Source organism: Protopterus annectens, chromosome 4.part0, assembly GCF_019279795.1.
Source record: "Protopterus annectens isolate FY-2018-M chromosome 4.part0, PAN1.0, whole genome shotgun sequence".
NCBI classification, from domain to species: Eukaryota; Metazoa; Chordata; order Ceratodontiformes; family Protopteridae; genus Protopterus; species Protopterus annectens.
In genome coordinates this window covers 546662674-546680128 of record NC_056733.1, presented here as the reverse complement: position 1 = coordinate 546680128, position 17455 = coordinate 546662674, and the positions used below count along the sequence as shown (strand labels likewise).

Below are 17455 nucleotides of genomic sequence, written 5' to 3'. Positions count from 1 at the left end.
TGGCTGGGTCAGAGAAATGGGTGAATGACAATCTGTAAAAGATGGAGACAGGACACACTGGAGGGAAAAATTAGTAAGAAAAAAAAGCTGTTCACAGCTGTCAACATCACAAGCTTCTGAGCTTTCATTTAATTCACTGAATTACCCCCAGAACTGTAGCAATTTCTTCAGACTACATCTTAAGACTGAGATGTTGGATTCAGTACACTGGCTTAAATTACTTTTTTAATCCTTCCAAATGGACTTTTTTCTTTTTGTTTTATAAAAAATATGTTTTCACTCCAATTTCACTACTACTTTAAATTTATTTACAACTGCTCCAACCCTCTGCATCATGTAGCTTCTGCTTAGTAGCTGAACCATGCTAGAGAGGAGATAAACAGAATCCTTGTATAACGTAGCAGCATCTAGATGGTACAGTGTCTTTTTTATGGCCTACACTAAGCCTCACCTTGTCACATGGCAAGTTCTGTTAATAACTATCACCTTGTCAAGCTGTTCGTTCTGACGTGGTTTGTTCTGATTATAACCATCACCTTGTCATATGGTAAGTTCTGATCACAGCCCTCATCTTATCCCAGACTGTGCTCTAATCAAGAACTTCACCCTCTCACATATTGTGTCCCGACCATGAATCCAGTACCTTTGAGGCAGCCGTTTTCAGCACTGTACCACCATCCTGCTCTCCCAATTTCTCAATGTTTTATTTATTTTGTTCACTCATTTGTTTATCAGTTCAGGTGCATGTAGAAGCTAAAACAGACACTCGCAAGTACGGCAGGTACAAACGGCCAAAATACCAACAGGATTCAACAAAATAGCCAGCACCAAAGTGTTAAAAGCACACTTTTATTAACAAAAGATAGTTGTAGCTCCATCTATTCAATTCATTCCAGTTTTGGCATTACTACCTTCCTCAGTGAACAAACCATACTGACAGAAACCACAAACATGAATAGCATTTATATAATTAATTAATTAATGCACCATTCCTATTGCATAATATCACCAATGAGGAGCATATCCCCACCCACTTATAACTGGTCATTTAGACCAGGAGAAAAAAGCCCCCCAAGCCTAATTATCCACTTTTTTCTTTATAGTTTAGGATGGAATGCCAACAGGCTTTATTACTCCTGTCCCCCTGAATCTTGTTTATAACCATAAACATAAATCTGATGAACTTGTCGGACATACAGTGTCTGTATAGGGCATTAGTCATTCATTTGTTACGGACATCACTGAAATGTTCCGACATACATGTTCATAAGGGATGAGAAGTTTGACCTATATAGAAGGCCGAACAAATGCAGTAGGCTAAATGTACTACCCAGTCTGTTCCACAATTAGTGAAAAAATTTATATCATAAACCTGACCAGTGTTCTTACTGGAGAATTGTTTTGACTTCAACATAAACTTGCAGAAGGAACAGTGCCCACAAGGGAATAAGACCAGTAATTTGTCCCCTGTGATTGTTAACTGATGACCCGAAGGGCCCCTTGTACTATCATGTTCATAATATGAAAAATATGATCCCAGGGTCCTCCCCCTCCGAAAAGAATATTGAGACCTATAAGGTAAAACCTGACTCAATTCTTCATTAGCAAATAATATATTCCAGTTCTTAGACACCACATTTTTAAGTAAATTAATATTTCATCCATAGGTAGTCACCAACCTGATATTGTTACCCTCCTCATTTAATGTTTTACTTCTATATTCCAACAATTGGGATCTTTGCTGTTTGGAGGCCCAATCCCTAGCTAGCATTATATCCCTTGGTTTGTAACCCCTAACCAAGAATCTTTGTGTTAAATCTTTCTGATAGAAGTCAAAATCTTCCTGGATGTTACAAATTATCCTAATAAGAAGAAATTGGGATTTGGGTATATTTCTGATGGTGTGGGATGGATGTACACTGGAGGCAAACAATAAATTATTATACTGGGGATACTTCCTATAGACCTGAGTTCTTAAGGTATGATCCGGCTTTTTTAAGATAGTAATATCTAGAAAATTAATATGGTGAGCATCATAAGTCAAAGTAAATTCTATCCTCCACTTGTTATCATTCAAGTATTGGACGAATTCCATTAAGTATTGACTGTCCACCCGCCACACCAACCAACAATAATCTAGGAACCTCCTCCAAATAGCAATCTCTGACAAATAAATGTTAAGTGCATCATTGTATATCATATGTTCCTCAAGATACCCCATGAATATATCAGCATAGATGGGGCAAAGGATGCCCCCATCACGGTACCTTGTATTTGCCAATAATAATCCCCTTGGAAGTAGAAAACATGTTCAGGCATACAGATCAACAATGTATTGAAACCTGGTGGGTACATTTTGTCCCTGTCCAACCAGTATTCCAATGCCTGCAGGCCAGCCCAATGGGGTATGTTGGTGTATAAAGCCTTGACATCCAACGTACAAAGAAGCCATGTGGTTTCAATTGTGTATCAGCAACAATTTTTAAAAATTGTGTGGTGTCCTGCATCCTGGCTCTTATGAGTTTTAATAAGGGTTTTAGATACTGAGTCAGAAAAGCAGACAGAGGTTCTGTAAGCGAACCAATTCCTGAAACTATCAGTCTGTCTGGGAGCTTGTCCAAACTTTTGTGTATCTTATGTAATAGATAAAGATACTATTTCCTGGGATCACTAACCATAAGGTGTTGCTCAACAGAATCCCTAATGATCCCTTCTTCAATTGCCTGTTTGAGAAATTGGTCAATATCCCTCTTGAAGTTATTTGTGGGGTCAATGGGCATATGCATATAATGCTGTCTATTTCCCTCAGTCAGATAATAATCTGAATTCATATTTACCACTGCCCCACCCTTATCTGCTGGTGAAACAACAATATTTGTATTGTTTCGAAGTTCCCCCACTGTCAAGTTATGTCCTAACATTTGTGACTCACACAATTTAAAGTGTAGATCTTTAAGCACTGCCTGCTGAAATATACAAACATGTTTGTTCATTGGTGGTGTGAAGTCTGATTTCAGGAACCTGAAATCAGAAGATCTTTCAGAGTCTTCCCTAGAACCAAAAAATAACCTTAGATTAAGTCTACATCAAAAAACTAATATGTCATTAACCAAATCATTTTCATCAATGAAAAAAACTAGGAACATAGTTCAATCCTTTATTGAGTAGCTGTTTCTTCTCATCTGTCAAATCAAAAGTGGAAATATTATGAATATTATAATATTGTGTTACCATGCTATTAATGACTGAAGTAGACCTTCCACAGTGTATGTTCCTGTATTTTCGCCCACCCCTATGTCTGCCAAATATAAAGGGTGGTCCAAACTGCTCTACTTTTTGGGGTTTTGGGATTCACATATGTTAGGACCCTCTCTGTCAGTGGCTGAGGATTTATCTCCTGAAGTACTGACATACCCAGTCCCTAATTTCTTTAATATAGAACGGGGTCTCTTTTTCCTAGATATAGCCATTGTTTTTTCAGGGTCCAAAAATTTTACATTTTTCAGGTATCCAAATGGTTTCCCCCTCTTGTAATTCCCCAAATCCCTGTTGAATTTATGTAGCTTTTTTGTCTTTGGTTTGATTCTCAAATACCAATAGGTCCTTGGTGAACTTGTTTAAACAGCTGACATAGTGGGGTTGTCCCTCAAAAGGCTTAAGCTCCTCTCAAACTTTTTTAACCTCCCCAGCATTCTCCTCAATTATACTTTCATAATAAGAGGACAAAATATAAACAAAAGACATGGAGGCTTTTTGTTGAGCTAAACTCCATTCATTCATTAATATGTCATCCATTTTGCCAACAAGGGGTTGTATTTTCACCCTCAAACCCCTAGGGGTTATGGGTTTGTTTTGATAAGCTTTGAATAGCTTGAGATGCCATATGTTTGTGCATAGCATTTTCATATTTCTGCCAAACTTATTAAATAATAGATTGCAGCTGTCAACTGGATCCATAAAGTCCTTGTTGGCTACCCCATCATCAGGCAATGCCAAACCAAAGACCTGTATATCATTCTTATTAGCACACAAGCCTTGTAATATCATGTTCAGATCCATGACAATAAGCTCATAATCCTCACCATATTCTTCCAGTTGTAAAATGGCTCCAAAACTCAACTTGTTATGAGCAAAGAAAACACTACTGTTTTTGTTGAAACACCAACTGTGTAAGCTAAATAACTCAAAAAGAAAAAAGGTATCGAAAGCCATTCAAATAATTCTAAATGGAATCACCCCAATATTTCTTTAAGGGAACAGACTCCACCAGCCACCTGTATAAAACTAAACCCATCAACTATGAAACCAACTCCCTTCACCATATATATAGTGCCTCCCATGATGTATAATTCAATTACGTATTATCTAAAACATGATAGGCAATATATGTCAATATGTGAAAATTTTCGCTTGTCACACAATCGAAAAAAGCTATTTATCTTTAGTTTACTAATATTAGTTCAATAAACGCTAATAAGAAAAGACATTTCGCAATAGCATATTCATGTATCCCCCCAGACACCATTTCACATATAACCTTCGGTAATATGTTCAACACCAATTCTGTATCTTCAACACAGTCCCAAACCATATGAAAGTCCATAGCACTGTACATCTGATAATGTCCAATCCACAAAAAATATGATCTTCCTTAGTCCCTCATATTAATTAGGAAATGTATTCCACCATAAAAAACAGTTCCAATCCTTGCGATAAAGGTGTGCACAGAATCATGAGAGGACACAAACCAAGATTGCCCTGCAGTGGAAAAAGTTAATTTCCTAACCTTAGTGTATGATACAGTGAGGTTAGCAAATTAACTTTTTTCCACTGTAGTGAGATCTTGGAGTTGGAATATTTAATTTACAGGGGGGGGGATGCAGGGGGGATTGCCCCCCTGCAGAAATGTAGTAGAAAGTGTGTTTGTTAGTTAGGTGTTGTTATTGGTGGAGAGAATATTATTTACATATGCACTGTAGTTTTCACTGTTATGAAGCACACTTTCAATGTTCTGAGTTTTCAATGTTTTGGGTTTTCAGTATTTTGGGGTTTAGATGTTTTGGTCTCAATAATTATGAAATTCAATGTTATGAAATTTCAATGTTATGAAGTAGACCCATACACACACACACACACACACACATATATATATATATATATATATATATATATATATATATATATATATATATATATATATATACGGGTCCACTTTGTAATTTTGAAATACTGAAATCCCAAAATTCAGTATTTTGAAATCACAAAGTCGAAAACCCAAGCACAACTCACAAATGCGAAAACACACAACCACAAAATTCAAAATCCCGACACTACCTTACTCATACAGTACAGATATAAACAACACAAAATTTCCCCCCACAATCAAATGTATCTAAACTACATATAAGAAGGGGGGCAAACCCCCCTGCACCCCCCACCCTCCTACTTATATATTCTAACTCCGAGACCGCACAAACAGAAACAAAACTCACACACACACACACACACACACACACACATCATACAGTCCCTCACACACACACATCACCGTCACAACACACACTTACACACACCAAAGCTCCTAACCAACATACTTACACACAAAAACGTAGCTAAATTAAACCCAAACATCCACATACTGCACCAGCGGAAACGGAAATTCAAAATTTCTGTGCATTGGGATTTCGAATTTCGCACTTCTGCTGGTTTTGGAACTTTGAGTATTTGGCTGGGGCAGCTCGTGCTATAGGACTGCAGGCCCCCCCACCTAGAAAAACAAAAAGAAAACAAAACTGTGACCCAAGAAAAAAAAAAAAACAGTGAACCAAGAAAACAACTAATTATGAGTCCCGGAACTCCACACATGCGCAGAGAACTCAGACTGCCTTTGTCAGCAGTCCAGATACAGGGGAAGGCATTTCTGCCCTGCAGATGCACTCAGTCTGCCTTTGTGAGCAGTCCGGATACAGGGGAAGGCATTTCTGCCCCACAGATGCCCAGGAATCTATGCGGTGATGACAGCACAGAACAGAGGAGCTCCGGACTGCTTCATCTGCAGGCAGGACCAATCAGGAGAGAGGTGAGGTGAGTTTTGAGCTCTCAAGAGGGATTTCACTGCACAGGCTCCTTAGATTTTTACTGCTTCATTTGTATTGCAGGTGACTTGGATTTTACTGCTGCTCTGGATACATTTCGTGTGTGTCACAGGATATTCTACAACAGGTGAGGTGTGTGTGTGTGTGTGTGTGTGTGTGTGTGTGTGTGTGTGTGTGTGTGTGTGTGTGTGTGTGTGTGTGTGTGTGTGTGTGTGTGTGTGTAATGTCACACTTGCTATCTACTGGTGGCTGGAGAGACCACATGGTGGTGGGTAGAGATACTCAGGCTTGAGCCTTGTAACTTGGATGCAGGTGGCAAGGACCTGAATTCCCTACCCACCACCATTTGTAAAAAAATTGCAGATTTTTGACTCATATTTGTTCTGTTCCTCAACCCGCGGTAGTGGTGCTGCAGTAGCGTTGTCACCTCACAGCAAGATGTCCTGTTCAATTCTCAGCTAGACCATCTTCTGTGTGGAGGCATACGTGAATGGGCATGCCTTCGTTGAAGGTTGTGCATCAGGGCTGGTAACTCGGCATGTAAAAATCCACTACCAAAATTAGCGGACCGGAGTTTCACTGTGGCGACCCCTAACTGGGATAAGCCGAAAGACACAACAACATTTGTTCTGTTCCTCATAAAATCTGTAGTTTCTGTATCTTCCTTTTTCCTTGCAAAGTCTGTAGTGCAGTGGTGCACTGATAGCATTGTTGCCTGACAGCTACAGGATCTCCGGTTCGATTCTTGGCTGAGGTGCCTTCTGTGAGGAGTCTGCATGTCTTCCCATCTTACAAAGATGTGTCTAGAGTGTTTCTCCCTGCTCTGCTGAAAATTGGATTTTGTTACAAGTTTCCTGGTTAACAAATGTTTAAAAATAACAGGCATTTGAATTTCAGAATTCATATTCGTCAGAAAGTACATGGTAACACAAAACCCTTTATTCTAGCAATTGTCTAAGTTTATAACATGGATATTTGAAATTTGTCCCTATTTTTTGGACTGTATTCCCTCATTATTGGCTTCATCCAGGTATTTTATGCTAAGGTTGAGAGCTATGGTGAGAACTGAATTCACTGAATATGTTTGGGGGCTGTATTCCCCCATTATTGGCTTTGTTTAGGTGTTTTGTGCTAAGAGGTTGACAGCTATGGTGAGAACTGAATTCACTAAATGGAAGCCATTTAAGTTTCAGTCTTCCTCTCTTTCAAAAAACAGCTGATTTGGCATAGTGGTATGTTTCTCTGACCGTTTTGCACAGGGTCTCCTGCATTCAAGACGTGGCAGTGAAATGTATGGTGGTAACACAGCATTTTATTCTAGCAACTTTTCAACATTATACAAGCAATGTTTAAAATGTGTCCCTGGTTTTTGGGCTTTTGCCCCCCCCCCCCAATAAATTTCGGCTTTTTCCAGATTTCTTGTGCTGCAAAGTTCAGAGATACAGCTGAGTGCCAAGTAGATTTTACAAGGAGCTGAGAGCTGCAGGGCATCAAAGGTTTAGTGCTGCTTATGCTGAGTCTGCTTGCATTGTTAATAGCACTACAGGTAGTGTACTTGCTTTTGATGCAGAAGGCTGTGGGTTCTACTCCCACAGTAGGTAGATGCATTGCTGATACTGTACTGTGTTGTGAAGGGTGTGGATGCTGCAGTCCTTTTTGACAAAGATACATAGTAACTATGAACCTGTTATCAGTTTGCCATACATTCCCTATTGCGATATTACTAGCTTATCATTTTTTTTAATGCATGCAACATAGGCAATTTATTCCTCAAGGGCAACAGGCACTTTATTTGTAGATGAAACAATGACATATAAAGTTGTTTGCTAGCAGCAACCTCTTCATTAGTTACAGATTTCTTTAATGTGGAATTATTTAGATGACTTTTACTACTTCAGAAATTGTGCATATTTACTGATACTGGTGGACTGTAGAAGGTTGAGTAGACTTTTATGATGGAAATGTTCTGAATTGGGCAGTTTTGTCATTGGTGCATGCATTTGGTTTCATTGTTTACTGGAAAAATGTTCAAAACAATAAATTTAAAATGCCGTATAACAACTATACTGTATTGTACAAGGAATATAATTTAATACCATCAGGAAGGTGTATCAAAGAGCATGTGTATGTTTTGTGTTCAATGGGCCTATGATTTGAAAAGAGCCCAAAGTTAATCTTTATCTGCCACTGGCAAAATGTATTTTCTTTGAATGTGGGATTCAATGCTGTTTCAACGCATGCGAGTTTCAAGGGTAGAGAAGTTTTAATGCCAAGTCTATTTTCATTGTGAGACTGCATTGCTTTGTTTATCAGATATCTATTAGAGTCTGTGCTGTAAAATGCAAAATAAAACTTTCAAATGAAATCCAAATCATCGCAGAAGTAAAGCAGTATGCACATTACAGTGTTTATGGTAAATGGGGCAAAATAACCAAGGAATGGGACATTGGAATGGCTGCAGGGGGGAGGCTGCATTCGACCACGATTTTGAGGGGGGGAAGAGCAGCTAACTCAGACAGCCCCAGTTGAACTATATCTCTCAGCTGTCCATATTTTTTGCAGAATGAATAGATATTTGCTTCTTATTTTTGGTTTGTTCCTCATAAAATGTGTGGTTTTCTGGCAAATCATTTAGGAATGAAGTCACTAAATGACAGACATTGAGTTTCAGACGTCATAACCTTCAGAAAAATGCATGCTAAAGCAAGACCTGTTATTCTATCAACCGTCTTAAGTTTATACAAGAGCACTTTTTAGTAGTGTTTGTATGTTCCCCCTTATATATTTGGCCCTGTCCAGATTTCCTGCATTAAGAGGTATATAACTGTAATGATAAGAGTTATAGATTACTTTTATTTCAGAAATGCATGTAGATGCTCTGATTTTGTTAGCTGCTCAAGTTAACAGTGTAAATATTAAAAAGGTGTCCCTTCTTTACAGGTTCCCAGCTGTATTTTGTGAGGCAATTTTATATTTTTACATCACATTTTTTGTCTGTTTTTCATAAAATTGTGATTTTGCTGGCAAATTAGTGGCAAGTCATTAAAGATTAAAGTTAGAAAATAATGGCAGACATTTGTGTTTCAGATTTCATACCCTTCAGAAAATTCATACTAATGCAAGACCTACTGCTGTTCTATTATCTTTCTAAGTCTATAAGAGCAATATTTAAAAATGGTCCTTATTTTTGGCCTGTGTCCCACTTCTACATATGGCTTTGTCCAGATTTCTTGCTCTGAAGTTGAAAGGTATGAGTGTCAGAGCCATCACCATCAGCCAGAGACATTTCAAATTGTGACATACTTGTTGCACCCCACTCTCCATTGTAGTGGCTATGGATGTGTCCAAGGAAGGCAAGGAGCAGTTATGCAATGCAAGTGTGCAGAGTATTCCCGATGCAAGGTAGACCACAAGTACAACTGTGGCTTTTCATCTGTCCTTGATTTTGCAGAATGTTCTGGTTTTCTGTCATATTTTTATACTGTTGATTTATGCTTCTTATTATTCAGGAAATGCATGTTGTTGCAGTGCCCTGTTGCTCTGTGTTTAAGTAGAAATGATTTAATGACCATCAGGTAAGCTTGTCGGAGATTGTAAAATGCAAGCAAGCTTTAATACGCATACTGTTAAAGAATTACCAGCATTGAAAGCCTTTTCATTGTTGCCATGCAGAGAATATTTACATAACTAGATAATGTATAAGCTTTGGGTATTGAAATGCATATGACAGTATTTGTAATAAAGGACAGGGTTACAGTATTTTCAGAAGCTCATTACATTTGTTGGAGACTTGCAGTCATCTTTTGTTGGAGACTTGCAGTCATCTTTGCAGGCTTTACCCGTAAACTAAACAGAATGCCAATCTATCATGTGTGGTTCATAACTTGTGCAGGAATCCTTTAAGCAATTTATCTTGAGCTTGTTTCTTGTTTGCTGTTCATTTTTTACTTTGATCATGTCTTCCCCATGAAACAAGTAGATAGTTGTCAGGCAGCAGGTCTTTTTTGGATAAGAAACATTTTACAAGTGGGGGTATCACAGAGATTGCTACTTTCAGCATGTTACTTGGTAATTTTATAAAGCTGAATATAAATCATAATTAGAACTGCAGTGCAAGGAGTAGTGGTTTGAGTTGAGTGCTGCTTGTTTTTTTTTTTTTATACTTGATTTTGACTGGCATTCCAGTAATTTATTTAAAAAGTAATTTATTTTTCATGCCTCACAACCTGTGTTTCCATCTAGATATTAAGTAAGTTGTCATGTAGCCAATGCATTGAAATATTTTTTTTCTTCTACACTTCATAATGTCTTGATTGGACTCTCGTAATGACTGTTTGGTACCCAGGGCAGCGTATTTAATTAAAGTTTCAGTTGTTGTGGTTTTGATCATAGCCCCACCCCTTGTCTGGTTGGCCACACCCCTTCCCATTGGCCCCGCCCATTCAGCTGTCTCCTGCAGCCCCCCCCCTCCTTTAATTTGAAATCACCAGCTGCCACTGATATTTGGCTTTGTGATTTCGAAATACTGAATTTCGGGATTTCAGTATTTCGAAATCACAAAGTGGACCCATATATATTTATATATATTTGTATGTATATATATTTTTAGTTCACTCACAATGTATCAGTTTCTTCATACAATCACAAGTACAAAATATGTTCCTCATGGACAAAAGCTAATTCTATTTTGCATACTTGTAACATCCTGTCATGTGTGAAGTGGTTTCACAAACAACGACAGGATGAGATACACACTGCAAACTTGTTCCACTTCAGACCTGTGACTAAACCCATCCCTTCTGGCATGTGTGTAAGATCATTGAAAATATACATGTGTCCTTTAATCTAAGTAAATTATGTTGCTGAAGCACACACCATCAGTACTGAGACATGTAACGTTTTCCAAATATATCCAGATACTTGTTTATATCTAGCTTATTTCCGGGTATAGTAGCAGTTAGTAAGACTGTGTTTTTGTGTCTGCGTCATTACAAGTACAGTGCCAGGTAACAAGATTGCTTGCATGGACTATGCACGTTGGATAAGATGTGCTTATTGACTAATTTGTTGTACATATTTGAGTTTACAGACAGCCTTATAATATTCTGCGCCACTGGCCCAGAAAGGACGTACTGTAATAAAATGGAATCATTACAGTAACTCTGCTGCATTGTGCTACATCATATAATAATAATGGTCAACACAACGTTAAGTAATATGCTAAGGCTGCTATAATGTAACAGTATTTGGGAACCTGCATATGAGCAACAAACAAACAACATTTATGGTGAGACAGATTTGTAAGATGGGATAGCATAGTCAGTACAGAGTGGATGACAGTTTTCAAAGATGGACAGGGACCGAAACTTTTTATATTCATGATATCTAGGTATTCCAGTTTGCTTTGTACAGACAATAAACGCTATAGATACATTTTCAGCAAAAAGCTTTTATCAGCGAGTCATATTTCAAGTATCAAATATATATTAGTACCAATACATCTGCAAGAAAATACTCCAAGGAGCACTGTCTGACTGCCCTGTGGTACAGAACGATAAATCTCTACCACAGTCCCGTGGGTAAGTTCAGTTAGTGAGCCCAGTCATTGAAGGGGACAGCTAAGAAAAAGGAGTGGCAGATGGTGGCTTGCCTATCCCATGGGCGGCAGATGGAAAGTGATTCAGCCTGTTGCATGGCTGACATCTAGTGAAAACCAGGTGGTACTGCAAACAGTAAATGGGCTGAGGATAAGCACTTTGGCCTACCAGCAGTATTTATGTAGCACTTGGTGTGTGTGTGTGTGTGTGTGTGTGTGTGTGTGTGTGTGTGTGTGTGTGTGTGTGTGTGTGTTTATGCATGCGAGCATGCATGTGTGGGTGTCTATGTGTGTGTGTTTGCATAAACATGCACATACTAATTGACCTGTGTGTCAGTTCCCACATTTTGATGAACCTATTGACCATTACAGAGGGTTATTTAAAATATATATTTATAACTCCCATTGGGTTAAAATGTGATCTCTGGCTCTCATCTCACTCTTCTATTATCCTTGCATACCATGAAAGAGGAATACATGAGCCAGTAGGGGATGACAGCCTAAGGATCAAAACAGGATGGACAACAAAAAGATGCAAAAAAAATGTGGTGTCACATTGTTAATGACTGGCCATCCAGTCTTCTTGACCTAAGTTTTAGTTAATAATAAAGCAGTTAATGATAGCCAAGGATGGTCTGAACAGCAGAAATCAGTAAGGGATAGAACCACTTTGACACGATTTTGTACACCAATGTTCTGCTATCTTTATCCAAGTTAATTAAAGCTAATAATCCTATTCAGCTAACTCTGACTGAAAAGTAATGACCATCTCACCACATTAAAGCATGAGAAGCTTTAAACACATCAGCTTGAATTAGATTTTTAAATCAAGAAATCAACAAGGCTAATGGGCTGTATCTTGATAAGTAAGTTGTAAAACTTAGAACGCTGGTGGAAATCACATCAGAAGTAAAAACAGTAATACATTAAAACTGTTCTGTCTGCAGAAAACACTTGCAGATATATTATTCTGGAAATGCCATAGATTTTGAAAATGTACTGATGTTATAGAATCATTATTGTTGTAAATGATTGATAAAAAAATTAACTGCTTTTTTTAACTGTAACTCAAAATGAAACAGTATTCGAAGTACTTAATGTATATTTTGTTGTAACTCACAGGTTAAGAGCGTAAACCTTTCAGAGGGTGAACAGCTTTCCATCCGTGGAGTCATTGAAAATGGTTTGGTGGTTCTTGCGAATGAGACACTTCTTGTTGAGGGGCAAATGATTCGAAGTCCAAGCAACAGCATTTCAGTTCACTTCAGGACCTTTCAAGATACAATACCAGGGACATTTCAGTTTCATTATCAAGGTAGGTACTTGACAGCAGTCTGTGAAAGTGTATGCAGTAAAAGGAAGGTATTGCAGTAAATGGAAGGCATTAATAGTCGTGTAGCATTTATTTTTGGCAGAAGTCATCACCGACTCTAACAAAATGACAGGCTCTTTGATTTAAAGTGCTCCTCTGGAGTTTGTACATTCACCACATAGAAGAAAAGCTGCGGTGAGGTGAATGGGGCAACCACTTTGGATGCAAGGTATTAGGGGGCATGATCAGCATATTGATGATTGGGAGGTAGTACACTAGCAACATTCAGAAATGAATGTCAATAAATCATTTGCTCACAGGGCTGAAGCGCTTTATCCCCTTTTGTGTGGAGTAAGATGTAGCACAGCGAAAGCATAGCTTTTTGTGGAATGCATAGTTAATGTCAAATCATCTAAAACTTTTTATCTAAAACTGGTTTCGTAAAAACCTCTTTTTGTCAAATCACAATTAATTAAAAACCTTCTACACAACAAATATACTAAATAAAACTATTTTTGCAGGGGGACCTCCCCACTACATCCCCCATTTGGGGAGTTTTCTCCCACACCCCCCTAACTTATATATACTAACTCCATAGTTTGCAAAACAACAACAGAGAAAATAAATAACATGACACAGTGAATCAGTGTTGGTATGCAAACTTCTACAGATCTGCGGTACAAAATTATGGTAGTTATTACCAATTCACACAATCTTGCAAACACACTTCTCTAATGACTGCTGTGCCAAAAAACTACACTATCTCATACTACATATATAATTCTACAGTTTTCAATGAATTGTGACTCGACAAAAAGAGTTTTAGATGAAAAGTTTTAAATGATTTGACTTTTAATGTATTGAGCACTGACAAAAAGCTATGCTTTTGATGTAGCAACTGGTGTGCTACATGTTTCAAACATCAAACAAGGAAAACCAAGACAGGGCTTGTTTTTTGTTCTCAAGGACTTTCTTCTTTTTTTTTCACTCTCCTTAACTTAATCACAAAGGTGCCAGTTCAGAGGATGGCACAGAGCATCAGAATAGAGTGCTACAGCTTTGGCAGCACAGTACATAGTAGCGGGTCTACTACAGATCCAACTTTTAAAACATTGACTTTCATATGGCTGAGACCATATGATCGACATTCCAAAAGTTCAAGCACCTGAAGACCAATTCAGTGCCGACTTCACCCCCTCTCACCCCCTAAACGGCCCATCTCAATACAGGAAGATTGCCAAATTCCAGTAATAATGGCCACACAGGTAAAAAACGCACTCTCCAAAGCTAAGAATACAGCATCCATGGGACCAGATGACATCCCAGGCTGCAAAAATAGTTTTATTTAGTATATTTGTTGTGTAGAAGGGTTTCAATTAATTGTGATTTTCAAATCTAGGTGCTTAGGATTTCCATCTCTCTTTCCCCCTTGGCTGACCTGGTATGACTTACTTTGAACTCTACATTTTCCTACAAAACTGAGTCTACAGGACTGCAATTGGTCACCATAACAAAATCAGTTTCTCTCAGCATTTAAGCAGATTGAACTCTACATTTTCCTACAAAACAGAGTCTACAGGACTAACTGAGTCTACAGGACTGCAATTGGTCACCATAACAAAATCAGTTTCTCTCAGCATTCAAGCAGATTGAACTCTACATTTTCCTACAAAACGGAGTCTACAGGACTGCAATTGGCCACCATAACAAAATCAGTTTCTCTCAGCATTTAAGCAGAGTAGATTGCACACAAAAAGCATTTGTTAAGCTTTCACTTACAGTGCTGTGTAATTAAGCAGGTCACTATTTTGGTCAGCTATAGGGCTCTTTTTTCTACTTGAGTGTTTGCCTCCTTCCCCTGTAACTTAAGTAAACTGACTCTTACATTAAGAGCTATAATACTTACCTTATAGCTTTAGGACACCTTAGGAAACCTTGTAAACTGCAATAGCCCTGCTACGTTTGCTCTCGCTACGCTCGGGCTCTCTTCGCTCCCCTCCCTGCCCCCAATTCCCTCCTGCCCCCAGTACCTCTAAATTTAAAGTACTATAGCCACTCCCCCACTTTCTAGATCCTATCTGCTTTCATCTGGGATAATTCCTCCCACCCCCATTATTCTACCTACATTTTAATAGCACCTATAAGCTTTCATCTGGCATTCTCCCATCCCCCTTCCAGTACATTTACCTCACCAGTCTATCTTCTGGTGTTGCATCACTAGGTAAAACAGTTCCTTAACTCACTAGCTGAATCACAAATAATGATATATTCCTCTTTACTACCCCTCCTGTTCACACCATACCTCCTTACCTTGTATGAAAACCAGTTTCTCACGGGATTTCAGGTCCCAAAAGGCCATACTATCACCCCAGCTGTAAATCCTCCCACCTTCAGCCATACTTACAGTACCAGGTCCTATCCAACATCTTGTTCAGTCTATCAACATCTCAACCCCAGGCACATTAGCTCTAAATCCAAACACTACCACAAACTAATAAACAAATTCCTGAAGTTCATCACCAAGTATAGACTTAAGCTAATACTTGGTGGTGATATTCACCCCAACCCTGGCCCACCCACTTCAGATACACATACCCCCTCTACTTGCAATCTAAGCTACAAACCTACAATTAATAGGCCAACTAACTCTCTCCTAGCCTGTCATCTCAATATTAGAAGCATTAATAACAAGGTACATGAATTACATGCACTTCTGGATATCCACTCCCCTGAGATTCTCTGTTTTATCTGAAACCTGGTTAAAACCTAACACTACAGACAATGAAGTGTTACCACCTGGGTACAACATACACAGGGTGGTTCGTGCTTCCAGGAAGGGGGTGGGGTAGCTGTACTCTCTAAATTTGAGTTGAATGTCACCATAGATGTAATACAGCCACCTCAGATTAATAACTCAGAGATTCTTGCCACCAAATTGCAACTTAATAAAAATAAATGCATTAATATCATCTATATGTACATTCCCCCAGGTAACAATATATCTACACTTGAAGATATCCTGCACTGGCTATCATGTCACTACCCCCAAGAAACCCTACTACTTGGAGACTTTAACATAGACTGTGGCACCTGTTCCTCAGAATCCCCAACCACCCATATTAACCTGCATGCATTTACACAAATCATATACACCCCTACCAGGGTAGGTAAACCCAACCAAAAAGAAAGCATACTTGACTGGGTACTCATAAATAGTCACCCCCAACTGTACACCTCTGGTACCCTCCCTGATAGCCTAAGCGATCACCTTCTCACATATGTAATTAAGAACAAAGCCATTAATTCCCAACAACCCTTACTCAGAAAGGTTAGAAACAATAAAAACTTTGACCCTGCCAAATTCCAACAAGAACTAAACTCGTGTAATTGGTCTATTTTAAAACACCAACCCTCAGAGGAAGCAGTAGCATACTTTAACAACAAATTCCTTGAGATTCTTGATTTGCATGCACCTGTTCGTTCAAAGAGAACAAAGGCAAAAACTGCGCCATGGCTTTCTAAAGAGTCTAAACTCACAATTACCCTTAGAAACAAAGCATGGGCTTTATGACGTTCTTCTAAACACCCCCAAAATAACATTAAATACAGACAATCCAGGAATGAAAGAAAAAAATCCATTTTACAAGACAAAAAACAATACTACTGTAATTTACAAACAGTAAATCAAAATAACCCTCAGAAGTTTTGGGCAGGTTTAAATAATCTACTACATCCTGGACAAACTTCAAACCCAATCCCTGCTACTACTATTGATAAAACCCTTGAAGATGTTTCTGACAGTTTTAACCAATTCTTAACTGAAACAATTCAAGCCCTAGCTAGCTAACTACCTCCTAGCTCCCCTGGTAATGAAAGTACCACCCCTAGAAACCTACTCGCGTTCAGCTTCCAAAAAGTCACCACTTCACTTATCCATACCTTGATCAAAAAATTAAAACCCACTACACTTTCTGCTGATCAACACCCTGCCGAGTACCTACAAAAATCAGCTGATGCTATTGCTTACCCCGTCTCAATACTAGTCAATCGAACCATAGTAGAAGCTAAAATTCCCACCATCTGGAAAATATCCTATGTAATCCCACTTCACAAAGGAGGCAGCTCTACTGAATTCTCCAATCATAGGCCAATAGCTATACTCTCTTCACTTGCAAAGATTATGGAAAATGTATTCATAGACAACTCATGCACCACCTAATCCAGAATCACCTTATGGCAGACACTCAGCATGGCTTCCGTCCTCATCACAGCACTACTTCAGCCCTCCTAGCCTTTACCAACACCATAAACCATAATCACAACAATAATTATATATCCTCAGCTCTCTTCTTGGATCTTTCTAAGGCATTCGATATGGGTGATCACCAACTTTTAATCCACACCCTGCAAACATTCTGTCTAGATACTAGAGCCCTTCACTGGTTTCAATCT

At 38.6% G+C, this 17455-nt stretch overlaps 1 protein-coding gene across 1 annotated transcript in view; it reads left to right on the top strand.

Moving 5' to 3' along the window:
• Positions 1-17455, top strand: part of SEZ6L (seizure related 6 homolog like) — a 3056071-nt gene that overhangs the window by 1926685 nt on the left and 1111931 nt on the right. The window contains exon 4 of the mRNA XM_044068481.1: positions 12814-13006. Within this exon, the coding sequence (XP_043924416.1) occupies positions 12814-13006 (193 nt within the window). The remainder of the gene's footprint in view (positions 1-12813; positions 13007-17455) is intronic.